Raw genomic sequence first — 18,660 nt, 5'->3', positions numbered from 1 at the left:
AGCCAATTGATTGCCATGGCAACCACACACCTGCCAATTGATTACTTAACCACTCCACTTTTCACAGTCAGTTTGCAGCACTCTTCAGGCACAAGCAGACAGACAGAGACTCAGACAGAGACAGAGACCTCCATACAGTATGGGCACAAAAGGGACACAGACGGATAGCTAAAACGGGTGCTATGACAAGTTGACAAGGGGTATTATAAGGTTCCCAAGTTGCATCGTTCCCAAGTAGGCCGGGTGCCGACGGGCACGTATACAGGTCTACTAAGATCAATGGGCTAAATGATATCAATTCCGGCTACTTGTCAATTCAATTAAGCAGGAGTGAGCGCTACAATTACCGTCCAATGTGCTTACAATGACTACAGCACGCTTAGAGGGTGAGGGGAGGGGGCAAGCTGTGTGCTATCACAAGATAACGAGAGAGAGAGAGAGAGAGAGAGAGAGAGAGAGAGAGAGAGAGAGAGAGACACTGGTTACCACTGTGTGTAATTGGTAGCTGTAGATGCTCATTAAGATAGGCTGGTCTCTGTCAGCTGTGTAGCGCCACACGGACGTCGTGCTCGTTAAGTGCACCTTAAAGAGCCGCAGTGGCGGGGTGGCCAATATCAGCTGCTCTGATTACAGGACGGAGAGAGAAAAACATGCAGGATAAGACCCTGATTGGAATGATGGCCTTAATGAAATGACAGATTAAAGTGTAAGTGCTGCAACATAACGGTAACTCTGGGCCCTAATGGGTCGTTAATAGATGTGTACACTTCCAGCATAAATTAATACATTAGTGTAATACTGCCACCAGTTAGTAGTTAGTAGTGTAAAGCGTTGGTTCATACTAGCCCGTCCTTTGCTGCAGTTGCATTAAGGCTCGGCCACTCTTTGCTTCCTGTGTGCTCGCATGAAATGCAGACCATGCCTCCTCTCCTCTGCTGCAGAAATATAAAGAACGTTTCACCTATACTCACCAATACAAAGGCGGCTTGTGTTATTAGAAAGCCTACTTTCCTTAGTGGACGAACTCTGAGACCCCCACAACACGTATAAAATGTGCTTTTTGGCCAGAAAGGGATTATTTTTTCACCAGAAAAAAATAAACTTTAAATGACTCACACGGTGCCCTCTGCCGATATTGCCAAGAGAAAATCACATAGACAAGATGTTTTCCTTCTGGTGAAAAAAAATCCCTTTCTCGCCAAAAAGTTAATTTTCTATGTGTGGTGGGGGGTGGGTGTACCCACTAAGGAAAAGTAGGCTCTCTAATCACACAAGCCGTCTTTGTATTGGTGAGTAGCGAAAACGTTCTTAAATATTTCTGTTACAGTCGAGAGGCTGGTCTGCATTTCATGCGAGGGCAGGAAGACTACAGTACCATGAGTGAGTGAACGAGTGCATGTGTTATATGTGTCATATGTTTTAATAACCTGTTTAGTATGCGGTGCATGTTTTAGTGAAAACATGTCACCCGTGCACTTTTGTTTCCTTGAAAAATGAAAAAAGGAAGCTCCATATCGGAGAAAAAAACATTGTCAAAACTCCATTACCTTAAGAGGCTTCATTCCAACTAGAGTTCCAATAAGCCACTGTTGCCACAACGCGGTCGACGACAAAATTAATGAGCAGGAATTCGGTCAGTCACACTGTGGCTCCTCTCTGTGTCGTTATCTGACTCATAGCCATGACTCGGCCAGTTGCCGAGATCTATACAAGCGTATACGAGCTGGTAGATCTGCTATTTTTGAAAAATCGTGTAAATGTACATGTCACAAATCTTTGAGTATATATTCTTTCCCAGTGAACGCTCTTAACTCAAATCTTTTGCTTCTGGAGGGGTCTCTGGAAGACTGGAACAACATGGGAGTCTGTGGCCAAATATAATTCTGGCGGGGTCCTTGACATGAAATAGTGTGAGAATCCACTGACACGGCAGTGGATTCAGAAAACTGTCATGATTCAGAAAACATTTTAGTAGAATCTGTTCTCAGGTCTAAATGTGTTAGAGCAGAGCTGCAGTCTTTACAGATTGTCTCAGACGACAGACGGGAGGTCTACTGAACATAACAAGACATCAGATGCCATATTCAATATTTGTCATTTTCTTTACTTGGAAAAATATCAATATTGAGATTGGAAATATCCTTTCATACCTTAGTTCGCTTGTGTCATTGGATCTTTCAAAAGAGCATGAGATATAAGACCCATAAAGGGAAGAACCCTGGGGATATAGGACAATTTAATCAAATACCATTTCATCTCTGTCATCAGCCTTTCATCAAGACCATGCAATGGAGCCAGGATGGACATTTACTATATATTGACGTTGTAACTTGTCAGCAATTCTAACCCTAACACGCAAGTAAACCAAAGTTATTTAACTTCCACGTTTCCTATAGTGGCCTACTCGCGGTACTAGGCAGTATGTACTGAAGTGAATTTAAAAGGAGAGTGTTTGTTCTCTCTCCACCGCACAAAAGTCTTGAAATACTTTAGACTGATGGCCACGCCAGGCTTTTCATGTGCGTTTACTCGCACACGGGAGCCCCACATGCACACACTTAAAATAGTACTGGGCCTACAGTATAGGTGCGTGTGTGTGTGTGTGTGTCTGTGTGTGTGTGTGTGTGTGCGCGTAAACGCGTGCTGAAAAGCCTGGTGTAGCTCGAGGAGAAGATTTGAGAAGCAACAGACAGGCAGAGGCAGATCTTTCCTCGGTTCCATTTTATTCTCTCGCCATGCTTGAATACAAGCATGGCGAGATGTGGGCTCGGCCAGTGAGCACATATAAACCCCTTTTGTTCTAAATTGGGGCACATGCAGCCAGGAAGGAACACAGTAGGGGTCCTAACATGTCCCGACACCAACAGAATGTGAGCAAACCATCTTCTTATCACTAGTGGCCAGTGGCTATTGAAGTGGAATGCCAGCTGAGGTCCCCTGGCTGGGGGTGTCTATGCACTAGGCGTTGGTCAAGCAGCTGAAATCTAACTATAGAAAGAGTCTAAATTTAGACTGTCCCACATGTGCAATAGCAGCAAACATTTATGAAAATACTAAAGTAGGAAATGTCCATTTTGCCTCATTGTCTGATGAGGAGCATCCATCCATCCATTCATCCATCCTTCCATCTTCTTTTTTATATATTTTTTTTTATCCCACGATTTTGTAACCCATTTTTCACCCCTGTGTCAATTATCTAATGTGATCCTGGGCTCTACACACCCTCCGCCAACCTTGTTCCCATATACGGGGGACATGGGGAGCTCATGCTTCCGTCCGCATCTTCAACCACTTATCCGTAGTCTGGTCACGGGGGCAACAGCTCCACCAGAGTATTCCAGACTTCCCTCTCCAGAGCAACATTAGTGACTTCCTCCTGGGGGGATCCCGAGACGTTCCAAGGCCAGGGACTCGATGTGTTTCCTCCAACTGCGCCTTGGTCTGCCCCGGGGGTCTCCTCCCAGTGGGACGTGCCTTGAGGACCTCCCAAGGGAGACGCCCGAGAGGCATCCTAACCAGATGCCCGTACCACATAATTGTGGCTCCTTTCCAGGCGAAGAAGCAGCGGCTCTACTCTCTCTCGCGTTACTGAACTTCTCACCCTATATCTCTATAAGAGAGATGCCAGCCCACCCATCTTTGGGTCATGCGGCCCACACTTCATGACCATATAGGTGAGAGTAGGAAGGACGATAGCTCGGTAGACAGAGAGCTTTGCCTTGTGGCTCAGCTCTCTTTCGTCACAACATGACGTATTGGTGGTTATCGGTTGATAACATCCAAAGCGGGTGTACTGTAGCTCTGACTATCCCACAGAGGAAAACTCTGTACACTGTTGAAGACATACTCTAAAACACAGAGGAATACTGTACAGTTGTTGAATTGCGTCGTTAAGCACGCGTGTAGAGAGAGAGTACACGTGACAACATGGAGAAATTAATGTTTGCTCCATAAATATTGTAATAACACTTTCAAGTCAGATCACCCCAGCTGTAATTATAGCAAGACACGACACACATGACACACGCACGTACACACACACACACACACACACACACACACACACACACACACACACACACACACACACACACACACTGTACAGCGTGTGTTCTTTAACTGCTAATGAGGGAGAAACATATGTGTAAGCAGAGCACCTGTGCTGAGCCTCGAGAGATAGCCAACATACTCTCAAGTGCGTGTGTGCGTGCACATTTATGACGGGAACGCATCTGTGTCGCTTTATAACCTTTAACCATTATTTTAAACTGACATGAAATAGTTTGAGGACCAACTGATATAGAAACATAGGGTTTTTCAGAAAACTGTCAGGATTTATAACAGTGGTTCCTAAACCTTTTCATGTAAAGGAACCCTTGAATGGACACTAATTAGCCCGTGGACCCCCACATTTGAAAAGATATGCCAGGGACCCCCATAAGAGAAGATTTGTACGGCTCTAGCGCTATAAACGGGTCTATTTGGTTCCATTTGTATACACACTCAGAGTTACAGACCCATAAGGGTCCATTTTGGTTTCAAACTATATCATTTATGGCTGGGGACCCCCTGGAACACCCTCAATGACCCCTGATTTAGAAGACTGAATGTTGTAGAATGTGGTCTTATAGGGCCTTAAAGGTCCAATACAGCCGGGGTGCGGTGCTACAGCTGGCTGCCGGCGGCGTTGTGGGAACGCCTTCTGGCACACAGCTATACAGCTCTGTGTTTCTTCTTCTGGCACACAGCTATACAGCTCTGTGTTTCTTCGTGTCTTTAATGGCCGCCGCCGTTTGCTCACATCGCTCCTCTCATTACGCTGACCCCCCCTCCCCCCCCCGCCCCCCACGGTGCTGCTGTGGGCTCGCTGCCTGTCATTGGCTGTTAGCGTCTGTGTGGTCAAACAGGCTGTGGGATGAGAGAGAGGAAGCATCTGGTTCATCATCAAACACTACATGAGAAGGGAATGGGAGCGATATATATATATATATATATATATATAATATAATATTGGGCAGAAGCCTTATATCTTCATAGATCATCTTCTGATGTTGACTTCGTCGTATGATAATCTGGTTCTATGTCGGCCTATATATTTTTAGATTTGTGTTTTAGGTTGTTTTTTGGAGGCAATTGCAATTTTGTAATTGATCTTTTATATTATAATCAGAAACATAGCCTGCACAGTTTCCAAGTATAGGGGATAAACATGAGATGAGGCATTAATACCCCGTGCGCACGGACGCATAATTGGTTAATGAATAGATGGATGAGAAAGTAAAGCAAAAGGGAAAAGCCACCATGGAGGCACCTCTGCAGATGTTAACAGCACATTCCCTGGGTCCTTGTACACGGTTCTGTGTGCATGGTGGTGTAAACAGCACACTCCCTGGGTCCTTGTACACGGTTCTGTGTGCATGGTGGTGTAAACAGCACACTCCCTGGGCCCTGGTCGTGTCTGCAGAAATGCACGCAAAATATTTCACACGCTGGAAGCTGGACTTTGCAGTATTGTCGCACACCGGAAACAGCAGATCTACAGGTGTGCTCGGTGTGCGAGCTTGTAGTTCTGCTATTTTCAATGCTCAACGCGTGCGAGCTTGTAGTTCTGCTGTTTTCGATGCTCAACACAGAGCGCAACGAATAATATCATCAATCCCTTTAAGCACTGCTACAGTATAGGGCATCCTCCATCAGTATATCTTTACTCTGTAGTCACGGAGCGAATATGAACCGCTGCAGTCAGGCACGCCACCGCATACCAACGTGTGTTTATATCCACTAGTGCAGTGGTTTTCAACAACAAGGTCCATTATTTATTTATTCAGCATTTGGAGCCACGGAACCACCATTTGATGACATTTAGCCTCTCAGACCCAAAACTAAATATTGCTGTTGTCGTTGGATAAGATGTTGTCCACAATTACATGTTGGTATCATTGTGGGAGAGATAACAGGCAAACGATGATCAAAAGAATATTCTATTTTGTGTAGACTTGAGTCTCTCTACGTCGTCCTCAGACGAGCCCTCCATCAGTGTCTCCAGTCCTCCGTACATCTGGCCAGCTCATCTCTCAGCTCAGCATCTTTCTTTAGTATTTCCACGTAGGTACTGTATAGGTGTGGGACGTCCTCTCGATTGATGCCCGTGTGTTGGTTCCCACAGTACAAGCTTTTTGGCCGGGAGTTCTTGGTGTCGGTGGCAGCTACTGTGTCATCCTCCTTACTGCTATCTTCTCTGAAACACTTGGTAATGCCCCGTACAGTGGCCAGCTAGTCTCATCCTCTTTACTGCTATCTTCTCTGATACACTTGGTAATGTCACGTACAGACACTTGTTGGTGATGTGCTCGTCCTGGTCGATGTTCAGTACCAACATTCTGGTGTAGCACTATGTAAGATTCTAAACAATATTTTAACTCCTGAGAGCGTAAAATGAAACCGTATGTATTAAATATCTATAAGGGTCCATTTGGTTATGTAGCTGCAGGGGACCAACTGGAACCCCATGCGTGTCATAGCATTATAATGCTGCTTCTCTGCCTCTCCCCAGCAGTGCATGACGCATGCGTGTCACATAGCTGCAATGCTGCTTCTCTGCACTCCCCAGCAGTGCATGTAACATGTGTGTCATAGCGTTATAATGCTGCTTAGCAGTGCATGGCGCATGGCACATGCGTGTCATAGCGTTATAATGCTTCTTCTCTGCACTCCCCAGCAGTGCATGTAACATGCGTGTCATAGCGTTATAATGCTTCTTCTCTGCACTCCCCAGCAGTGCATGTAACATGCGTGTCATAGCGTTATAATGCTTCTTCTCTGCACTCCCCAGCAGTGCATGTAACATGCGTGTCATAGCGTTATAATGCTTCTTCTCTGCACTCCCCAGCAGTGCATGACGCATGGCACGGCGGTGCATGCGTGTCATATAGCTATAGGAGGAAGCTAACAGATTCAACGTGGTTTATGCCTGGCAGCAAACGGAGAATAACATCCTCTTATAGACAACCTACGGAAGGAAAGGCCAGCCCTGGAATATGGATTTATCTGTGAAATTGAACCGAGAGAGAAACATAAAAACGGCAAAGTGGAAAAGGAGATAAATCAGAAGAGACGTTTCTCAGTTTAAACCCTGGCATCCTTATTTTGGGAACATTCAAAAGTAGGGAGGAAAAAAGATCTACAAACTATCTGATATTTCTGGCGAGATCGTTTGTGTAGAGAGGGAAAGAAAACAAAGCAGTGGTGGAAAGTAACTAAGTACATTTACTTAAGTGCTGTATTTAAGTAGTACTTTACTTGAGTATGTCACATTTTCAGTACTTCTACTCCACTACATTTCAGAGGCAGATATTGTACTTTCACTCCACTACAATTATTCAACTTTCGCTACTAGTTACTTTGTACATTTTGATTACAAAACATACATTTAACCACGTCAGCCCTATATATATAGGGCGATGTGTCACATTGTGAGCTTATAGATCTTCTATTTTTACAAAAAAAAAATATACCTTAGAAAACTTGAAATGGGACATTCTGCATAATGAATACTTTTTTGATACTTAAGTACATTTTGATGCCAATACTTGTGTGTGTGAGAGAGAGAGAGAGAATGAGAGAAAGGCTACAATCTGAAAGCATAGAGACAACCATGAACTTGCATTCAACAACAACAACACATTATGTAGTGAATGTGAATTGAAGAGCTAGCCACCACATTCAACAACAACACATTATGTAGTGATGTTGAATGGAACAGCTAGGCATCACAAAGAGGGACCGATCGACGCATTCAACACAGGCCTCTGGCCGTGCCTCAGGACAACATGAATATCACCTCTGGGTTTTAGAGTGCTCTTGTATTTCAACAACGGAACAGATTATTTATGTTTCATTCATGCAGGTTCTGGAGTATATAGGCTGAGGTTATAGCACTTAAACAGAATGCACTGGTGTTGTTGTGTCGGATACAAAGCCCAGTGGTCTCAGCAGTTACTATAGTATAAGTACTCGTATAGCTTAGTTTATAGACAGTTATATTTTTTGTAATTGTCAGGGTCTTTCAGTACCTTATTCATGATGCTCAGTGACATCATAGAAGGTAGGTTTGAAAAAAAAAAACAAGATGTTGGAGAATCAACCTTGATGACCATAATTGCCGTCACTTGCTTTACGGATAGATTTTGAGTTCCTAAAAACGCACGACTCACTCACATCGGCAAAGGGACCTATCACAGGACACGATGCAGAGATGCAGGGACCTATCACAGGACACGATGCAGAGACGCAGGGACCTATCGCATGACATGATGCAGAGATGCAGGGACCTATCACAGGGCACGATGCAGAGATCAGGGACCTATCACAGGACACGATGCAGAGATCAGGGACCTATCACAGGACACGATGCATTGACCTACAGTATCACAGGACACGATGCAGAGATGCAGGGGTTTAAAAATAGAAAGTGGAGGGAGGTATAAGGATGGGTGAGGATGGAGGGGGTCGCCCGCCAGGGTGTTATTATTATTAAGTGTGTTGGGCAGGAAGCCAAGGATTGTGACGTGTAGTTTAAGAGCAAGGAGGACGAGAGAGGGACACGAGGGGAGAGAGAGAGAGAGAGGGAGGTTCCTAAACTTTTTAAAGAGAGATTAGTTTGTTTTCCCAAATCAGTGAAAATAGCAGATCTATAAGATCACAACGCGGCGCGACTATACTTCTCAATTTTTATTATTTGTATTTATAGAGGTTTTTTTGTTTGTTTGTTCAGTTCTTTAAAATTCTTTCAAAATAATACATTTAAAAAATATATATTTTAAAATATTTATATATTTCTGTAGGAAAAAATTTATGTGGTATTTATATTCGAGTCGTGACCCATACAAATTGGTCTGTGTGACCCACAACTTGTTCCCTGGGAAACAGTGGTCTAGTGGTGGAGGCAGCAGCATAGCTGTGGAACGCGATAGAGAAATGCTTCCATCCTGAACTAGTGTCGCGTAGCCAGACAACTATTCCACAATCTCCGAATGCTATATATAGTCTGGAACTACAGCCCCCATGAGCTGAGTAAGGAAGCTGCCATTTCAGTTCACGAAAATATATTTTAAAAATATCTTTACATTTACATTTTATTTTTGTATTTTATTTTCTGCTAAGCAACAAGCTATTATATGCTTAGATGATTTCTATTTATGTTCAAAAAAAATTGCGCAAAACGGTAGTGGGAGGCTCCACTTCTGCTTTATCGCTTACTCATGACAGCTCTTCCGTTGGTCCAGACTGTACGATGAAGCATTTGGAAATTGTGAGAGTCAACAGTCTGGTAACGCAAGACTAATCCTGAACCTACAGCTAGAGAAATGCTGCTTCCATCCTGAACCTAATGCTAGAGAAATGCTGCTTCCATCCTGAACCTAATGCTAGAGAAATGCTGCTTCCATCCTGAACCTAATGCTAGAGAAATGCTGCTTCCATCCTGAACCTAATGCTAGAGAAATGCTGCTTCCATCCTGAACCTAATGCTAGAGAAATGCTGCTTCCATCCTGAACCTAATGCTAGAGAAATGCTGCTTCCATCCTGAACCTAATGCTAGAGAAATGCTGCTTCCATCCTGAACCTACAGCTAGAGAAATGCTGCTTCCATCCTGCCTGAACAGAATGGCAAGTAGATGGAGAGAGAGCACAGACCGAGGGGAAGGGAGGAGAGGAGAGGAGAGGGGGAGACACTGACAATAGGTTAGAGGGTGTGTGTGTGTGTGTGTGTGTGTGTGTGTGTGTGTGTGTGTGTGTGTGTGTGTGTGTGTGTGTGTGTGTGTGTGTGTGTGTGTGTGTGTGTGTGTGTGTGTGTGTGTGTGTGTGTGTGTGTGTGTGTGTGTGTGTGTGTGTGTGTGTGTGTGTGTGTGTGAGTGAGAATAAATGAGCAGTGTGTGACGTCTGAGAGAGGAGTGCGGGAGAGAGAGAAAAAAAACAAGGTAGTGAGGGAGGGATGGAGGTAGGGATAGAGAGTCAGAGTATCACTGATGCGCACATGCATGCACACGCACGCACACACAAACACACACACACACACACACACACACACACACACACACACTTGTGAAGATAAGCATGGCCAGTGAGCCTTTGCACAAGGTCCTTTTTCGGCGAACGGCTCACAGACAGCAGATATGTAGTGTAGACAGCAGCAGCATACATACATACTTTAGTGCTATGCGGTGAATTATAAGTTCAGTTTTCGGGCTGCCGGCAAACACCTTCAGCACACAAAGACACGAGGGACGCGGGATCAATCCGTTTAAAGCAACTGCTCTGAATTCAAGGAGACGCCCCGTAATCCCATTTCATCATCACCTCTCTTTTCATTTATTCTGTAATTTCATTCACCTCCCCAATGGGGGGGGATAGATCAAGCTGACGGATATATGGACACATTGAGGGATTTCCGTTCAGCGTCGAGCCCATGGGCTTGAGAGCAGATATCAGTCCTATGACTGACTGACTGACTGACTGACTGACTGACTGACTGACTGACTGACTGACTGACTGACTGACTGACTGACTGACTGACTGACTGACTGACTGACTGACTGACTGACTGACTGACTGAGGGAGGGAGAGAGGGAGGCAGACACATGGGTTTGACATAGAGGCACATATAACTGACCATCCTTTAGCCTGTGTTGTTTTTGTCGACTAAAACTAAGTTAAGTGTATTGACAATTTCGTCAACATATAGAAACTAGACCAATGTATCGCATTCCACCAGTACAAAGTATACTGAGGTGGGATTTACCAGATTTTAAACTCACTCCATATACACTCCATATAATATATGGAGTGTGTCTTGAGTGTACAGGGTTTGGGTTTTTACATATGGAATTAATTCTGTACTGGCCATATTATGGCCAGTACAGAATTAATTCCATATGTTGATCTGACCCCCTCCGCCCCCCATGTGCCAAAGCGCCATAGTGTTGGCCCAGCAGTCTGCCGTCACCTAAGGCGGATGCGTGCCCGCGACCTCGCCCTTTAGGTCGCTTCTCGCCCTCAGGGCGTCTTACTGGTAGTAGTAGTAGTGAACCTAGCATTTGTTAACACAATCAGCGCCAGGATTTCTTTCAAAATAGATCGGGGTGCCGGGAAGATATGGCTGCTACTCTGTAAGCCCCCCCCCTCCGGACAAAAAACGGGAGACATATTTTAGCTTGCTTACCTCGCTAAGATTGCGATATACAGTAAGGTGCTGATGATCGCTCGCTTCATATTTTGAACGAGAGGCATGTTGAAGTCAGAAATGAAGAGCGTAGTATATCCATATCCATCTGGTCAAAACCACGGAGAGCTCCTTAGATTCTGCGCGCCGAGCCTTTCTTTGTGAACGGTAAACAGGGAAGTGAACGACAACGCACATGCATGGAAGAGCAAGGAGTATGGTGCAGAAGGAGGGTTAATTGTAGGCGGTCTCATTCAACTTTTAAGGACTGCGGGTCCAAACTGGATTACACAGAAAGTTGTCGTTAAGTAGGCAAGGCCGTCACTCCCCCGGCGCATCCATGGACGACGCAGATCAATATGTGCCTACCGTATGTCATCAGGGCTGCAGAGCCGGATGACTGTTCCTTATAGCACTATAACGTAACAGTGTTCCTGCCCCGGCACTGTACGGTTGCTTGGCAACGAGCCAATTAATTTTGTATTCTGTGGTATTCTCCTTTGACAGAATCCCTCTCTCATATACAAGACAGTCAGTCTGTTGATCATCTTGCAAACTCTGACGCACGCATGCACGCACCTACGCACACACGCACACACACACACACACACACACACACACACACACACACACACACACACACACACACACACACACACACACACACACACTTGTGAAGATAAGCATGGTCAGTGAGCCTTTGCACAAGCAAAGACCGACAGCCTTTTGTTGTTTGATTTTGTTTTTTTTATTGGCAAAAGCCTCCGACAGTACAGTACATCTCTTTTTAGACGAACGTGTCAAATGTGATGCAAGATTAGGTCCCCTAAGGACGTGTTGTCTTGTTGCTATACAGTGCATATCAAATAACGATGTAGAGAAGTAGATTGGCCCTGACCTGCAGGCCTTTAATTCAACCACATCGCCCTGTCTTTCTAGATCCAACATGGACCCTTGGATCCCCATTGCAAGAAACTACAGTAGAAACCTAATTACTTTAAACTGCCTAATCAGCTGTTCAAAAGCTCGACACGCGTCGCTAATGATGCCGTCTTGAAATTGTAGCCTCTATTAAAAAGGTTATCACTTTTATCACAATGAGCTGCAAAATTGAGAGGTGGCATACTTTAATCAGGGCATACTTTTAATCAGTCACTTGCCAAAATAAAGAGGGCTAGTGCACACGGGGGAATTCAAAAGCATCTTTGATATTACCACAGTAATATTATCGCCCTGTCCTGTCCGTGGTATTATTAGAACTAGACCTTTGCCCGGCTGTAGAGCACCGAGTCGGTAACGATGGAAGTTGGAGATCCATGCCCCACCCCGGCTATGCAATACCCGCTGTACCCGCATTCCACCATCTGTCTGTGTCCCTTTTATACCCATATATGGAGATTTCTGTATCTGTCTCCCTTTATTCCTATATATGGAGTTTTGTGTCATGCATGCCCAAATATGGAGTGTTGTGATGTCAGAAAAGGCCAGCTCCATACTGTATATGAGTCTGCATGGGCCTTTTGTGGCGGTTCTGGACAACCATGGGTCCGACCGACTAGACGCCGGGCCCTACACTCCCTGTGGGGGTGTGGGACGCGTGTGTCGAATTTGAAGTCGGTGGGGCGAACGGTTCTGGAGTTACGTGGATTTACAGACGTACAGACAGACGTACAGAGACATGGTGCATGCCTTTATAGATGGATGTTATGGTTACACAGATATCACACGTGCAAGAGTGCATTTTGAATGCGTCTTGAGGCAGTGCTTAGTCAAGTGCTTAGTCAATTCTGCAGGTATCTCCCATGCCTCTCCGAGTGAAGCGGGCAAATCAGTCCAGTGTTCGGGGAAGCATCCTTAATGGCGCTGAAGGCCTTGTGAGGTGGAGAGGTGGCTCGATTGATGGAAGTGGCGAGGCTGATGCGGTGAGGGCTATTTCTCCACCCTCTGAGTCTGCAGTGGTTTCCGCATACACAGCTGAGCTTTAGCTTTACCAAGCTGTGACGCAGTACTGTCTGCTTCCTTCCCACATGGTATACAGCAATAAAAGGTTTATTGGAATCTGGTGAGACGCTGTAGGTGGGCTTTTCCTCAACCTCCTCAAGAAGAAGAGACATGGGGCTGGCCTTCTTCTATCGGGAGAGATATAGAGGACCGAGGAGAGGCTTTTTGATGTGGACTTAAAAATAAAATAAAATGCCAGAAGCTGGCAAAAGGGCCTTTAGGCCATGCAGTCAATTTAAGATTTGACCCAAAATGTTGCAATAGTAATCGTTCAAGGTTTTTTTAATAATTATTAGGGTCATCTAAATAGCAATCATATACATTTTGGATCATGGTAAATTCAGGGGTTGAACCATTGAAAACCTACTGTATATAAGGCACAAATTTAGTGACGTGTCAAACTAGAGGTTATTCATGATTCTGAATCAATTGCAAGCATTCGTTTTGCACAAAAAAAACACGCCAGAGCCGTCTTCACAAATGTGACGAGGTCAAGTGGCGATGACAAGTGGTGATGGGGTCACTGATATGCAAATTATTTAATCTTTGAGTCATTATAATACTGATGCTATAGATAAACCCATGGGCTTGTTTCCATTCCATGCCAGCTTGGAAAATCAACAACGGCTGACATTGTAAACAAAGTGGAAATGCAAATTTGGAACTGAAGACTGAAGTGGGGGTGGAATTATACAAAGTAGATACTGATGACATCACACGTAGGACCAAATCAGTTGAGCTGTTCCTGAGAGCAATTTCCATAAAAGCCTGATTGTTCAAAATTGCGAATTTGTGTAGATAGAAAACATGCAGGGCTGCTAAAAAAACTAAATTTTTTGAAAGGTTTGATTGATTGATTGAAATATGTTTTAACAGTTTGCAGAATTACAGTACATTTCAAGCACAACTCAATACAAACGACCCAATAAAGCATTATACATTCACAAGAGGGTCCACCTTGTTCAATTCATCAAAACATTTATAGACGTACAAATAGACACTTCTATATAGCCAAAGAACAGAAGAGGAATTCATCATAAAGGAGGTAAAAAGGGAAAAGAAACGTATGCAGCGAGGGGAAAAGTTTAATTTCATGTTGTACGTAGGCCATCTGCCCTGCATCCGGCTGCCTGCTTTAATTTGGGTGCTCCTCCGTACTCATTCCTGACACATTCACAGATGACGGCGGTGTGTCCTTCACACGGGACGGAGAGCTAAGCAATAAGAGAAGGCAGAAGGGTTATTGCTGTTTAAGTATGGGCTGTTGTTGACACTTGTGACTGCCAGCAGCTGTGGACTGTCTGACGGAGAGGGCCTGAGGGAGACGTAGCAGCGTGCGGTCAACACAGCATGCCATTAATTATCTCCTATAACAATTAAAAAGGGCCCCCTTGTCACCGTGTTCTTTCTCTCTGAGTCACTCGGGTCAATATTTGATTCATAACGGATTATACGGGACGACATCCTGCAATCTAAATTATACGTATATAGACAGCTAACATACAGCGTATGGAAACGTTGTTTCAACTTTATAGTTTTGAAATTAATTCGTAAAGGCAGCAATTGTAAATTAAGCACTTAGACCAGTTTGGAAGGCATGCCCCGAAATGCATGACATTTGGCATACGTAGATGACATCCAGAAGAAAGTGATTAGAAGTATGGGTGGCCAAAGATCATGCACTATGACCTCTCAAAATGCGTTAATAATTCAACATTAAATTGCTTCAAAGTCTGCATCCACATGCAATATGATTCCAGACAGGGAGGTAAACTGCAAAATGCAAATAGTTGGTGCAGGTGGAGGCATCCGCAATGCCAAATGACAGTGGTTCCCAAACTTTTTCATGTCAAGGACCCCCGATGAACACTTATTTTCCTGCGGACCCCCGCTTGAAAAGATATGCCAAGGTGCTCCATAAGAGAATATTTGTAATGGTTCTAGCACCATTTTCATTTAAAGGACTCTCCAGTTTGACAGCCCTCAATGTAATGGCATTTTTATTTAGGCATTGACCATAATAATATGGAGGTCTTAACGAAGCCCTTTTTTTAATTTGACACATTAATGATTAATAATGAATTTATTAGTGAATTAAAAATGTGAAAACGCACCCAGGGTGCAGTACCCCCAGCGGCCACAGGGCGGCAAAACTCCTCTACCCGGAAATCAAGTGTCACCTGTGTCGCAAGTGAATTGCATTTGGGACGGTCACTGATTAATACTGGGACACAGTTTTAATATATACTGCTGAAAATGATGATTTCCTGTTTTGACTATAGATGTGTATATTCGTACATCTCTAAATGTTTTGATGAATTAAAAATGGTGGGCCCTATTGTAAACAAGTGTAATGCAAGTGTAGTGTAAGTGTATGTGTCCGCTCACTGTTAACAGTTTTTTGTATTGAGTTGTACTTGAAATGTACTGTAATTCTGCAAACTGTTAATAAATCAATTAATCAATCAATGAAAGGTGGATTTTCAGACCTGTTTTAAAAGATCACGGGGCAGCCCGATGAGCCCATGCCCTTTGGACAATAACAATATCAAAGGACCTTGGCATGCGCATGAGACCACAGGGCTAGGTCAACTTCATCAATTGACAACACCAGCTGGATTGGAAGTGACGGTTCATATGTTGTACAAATGAGATTTTTAGTAATTAACACAATGATTGAAAGAGCTTTAAATATGTTTATATCTGTATTTATTGACACTGAAGTTGCATTATGTTTGTCACCTGTCTCTCCTCAGCACTGCTGGCACTCCTCTCTAGATCGGAGGGTGCCAAGTACAGTTTCATGGCGCCTATATGTATTGAATGGCATTTATTGAAAATACGTTTTAGAAGCGAGTCAGTCATTAATATTGTACATCAACTCATGCTGGATTGGCCTTTGCATGAGATAATTTATACAAATTACTGTTATTGGTTTGTCCCACCTGTTTAAGAGCAGAAATGCTGCATGGGTGAGGAGTGTTCAGTGTGACTTGAGGCTAGTAAGAGATTACATCAGGGGAGAGCTGCGATCCAGGGCCTCAATGAAGGAGGCATAATAGTCTGTAACAGTATCTCAGAGTTCCTGTTTTGGTTGTTTTCTTAAAAGTTTAGCCAGCAAGTATTTATTTTATTTCTTAATATCATAGGAACTTTTACTTTTACCCAATATTATTTTATTTTTGTATTGTGGCTGGCGTTTTGTCGCTGGTGTTTAACGCACTTTCCGAGGTAAATAAAATATGTATCCGTGGACTTGTCTGCTTCCGGGCCAATCGGTCCAGCTTTATCACATAAGTGATCTGCATATTTTGAGGAAATGGGGGTCAGCCTGGGCATCCCACGCTTGCCAGTGCTGTAGACAGATAATTTACCCATATGTGTGTTTTGAAAGTGGGCGGTACCAGATCGTTGTTCTCGCTCCCTCTTGTATTGTGGCTGTGGGTGTCGCTCACTATTTTAAGGTAGTTAGTCAAATATGAGTGTGTGTGTGTGTGTGTGTGTGTGTGTGTGTGGGAATATCAAACATGTAACCTGATGTTTTTTCTTCCTTCCACAGACTGGCAGGAAGGAGAAAGGTGACCCTCTGAACTCTGCTATCGACAAGATGACCAAGAAGACCCGCGACCTCCGTAGACAGGTGAGACCATGACCATGTGGATCTGTTTTTTTTTCATCATTGCTTCTGTTGATTGCTTCCGCCTAACGCACCTGCATCTGAACGAAGTGGATGTTGTCACCCATAGATATTTGACCAATAGACCGAATTTCTACATAATTAAACTATGCTTATGCACTCTAGTGCTATGTCTACATCAGGGCTGGACTGGGACAAAGATTTGGCCCGGTCATTTTCGTGCGAATTTGGCCCAGACCAGCCCACCACAACCAGCGTGCAGATAGCAGAAACTATACCGCCCGCTCCGTCGAGGCACACACAAACAAGCCCTAATGCCACCACTTTTACAGAACATAAATGATACAAACCAACAGATGACTCCACAACCCTTTGTTGCTCTCACAAGAATGATGCTGGCAAAAGGATTCAATATAGAAGAGGGTTTATTTGTCACTCACTGATACAGGTACAGTGAAATTATCAGGATGGCACTGGCAGAATGGCAGCACGTCCAGACCTTTCCTGGTGGCCTGCCGCCTATTGGCCTGCCTGTCAAAAAAAGCTTCTAATATATTATTTAGGCCCCAGAATCTATAAATCTCACACTATTAATTAGGCAAATCTCACACTATTAAGTAGGCAACCGTCTGGTTCCACGCGCTGCACAAGGTGCCCTTTTTTCACTTGAGCACCTGCCCCTCTAAATGTCTGTGCACGCCACTGGGAAGGGCGTTCCACATAGTCTTGGAGCCAGAAGGGAGAAGAGTTTGGGACGCGTGGAGCATTTTATTTGTTAGCATACATAACCAGCTAATGTCGACTATAGCTCTGTGCAAGGCCTCCTCCATGCATGAGCATTTCTTCAGTCACACAGCTCTGTGTGGTGGAGCTGCTTACCTCTCCATCTTCCACTGAGAGCATCGAGCATTAGGCTGTAAATAAGAGTCAGCCTCTCTCCAGTGGCACACGAGGCCCTACTTATTCATTCTGGCCTGTTAATGCACTTATGCAGAACACCACACCGGCTAGATAAGCAGCCCAGCTCGGTATAGCTCAGACCCCTTGGGCGGAGGCATGCATGCGTGACGTACGTTGCACCGCGGATAATGCTCAAGAACGGAGGAAAATCGTGGGAGAGAGAGAGAGAGAGAGCCTGAACAGGCGTATATACTGCCAGAATATACAGCAGGGTGTGTAGCATGGCACGCTTCCATAGAAATATGGTCTGCTACGGCTAGTCACGGCAGACAATTACGGAGAGCTTTCAATAGGCCCTGTTGACGCCATGGAAGCAGTGTTGCCAACTCTCCAGTAACGGAAGTAGCTAGTGGCTCCTCGAAAAGTAGCTAAAAGTCGCCAGGGGTGGGATATGCGCGCGCATAGCGCGCGCCGCCCCTAGCGACTTTTTTGCGTCCCTAGCGACTTTTAGGCGCCCCTTAGTGCACTTAGTTTGTATCATCTCTTCATTTGATAACACATCGTTTAAACTCATTGTAATATTTAAAAAAAACATACCTCAATTCAACTAATGTTTAGAACGCTATTTTGTTCCGATCCATACAGGAATTAGAAGGTTAATACTTTATGCATCCGAGTGTGTATTTTATTTTTACTAGCAGACTAAACTGAGCTGCCAGTGCTTCCTCCTTTCTTGCTCTGTCGAGCTCGAGGGGCGCGTTCGGAAATACCGCACCGGAGCGCACTCGCCTAGGCAGAGCAAGAAAGGAGGAAGCACTGGTAGACAGTCTGTGCAGTGTGCACATAACCGAGCCGAGGAAGCCACTGAGCCTGCTGTGACCTGTGACGCGCCGACCACTTTTA

At 44.5% G+C, this 18,660-nt stretch overlaps 1 protein-coding gene across 3 annotated transcripts in view; it reads left to right on the top strand.

Annotated features, from left to right (window-relative positions):
* Positions 1-18,660, top strand: part of ctnna2 (catenin (cadherin-associated protein), alpha 2) — a gene marked incomplete at its 5' end in the record, with an annotated part of 495,295 nt that overhangs the window by 302,790 nt on the left and 173,845 nt on the right. For all 3 annotated transcript variants that reach the window (XM_080759408.1, XM_080759409.1, XM_080759407.1), the window contains one exon: positions 16,780-16,860. In XM_080759408.1, the coding sequence (XP_080615534.1) occupies positions 16,780-16,860 (81 nt within the window). The remainder of the gene's footprint in view (positions 1-16,779; positions 16,861-18,660) is intronic.

This window comes from Protomyctophum bolini (assembly GCF_963924005.1).
Source record: "Protomyctophum bolini genome assembly, chromosome: 3".
In the NCBI taxonomy this organism is placed as follows: domain Eukaryota; kingdom Metazoa; phylum Chordata; class Actinopteri; order Myctophiformes; family Myctophidae; genus Protomyctophum; species Protomyctophum bolini.
The sequence above is the reverse complement of the archived record's forward strand: the minus strand, read 5'-3'. Positions and strand labels throughout refer to the sequence as shown.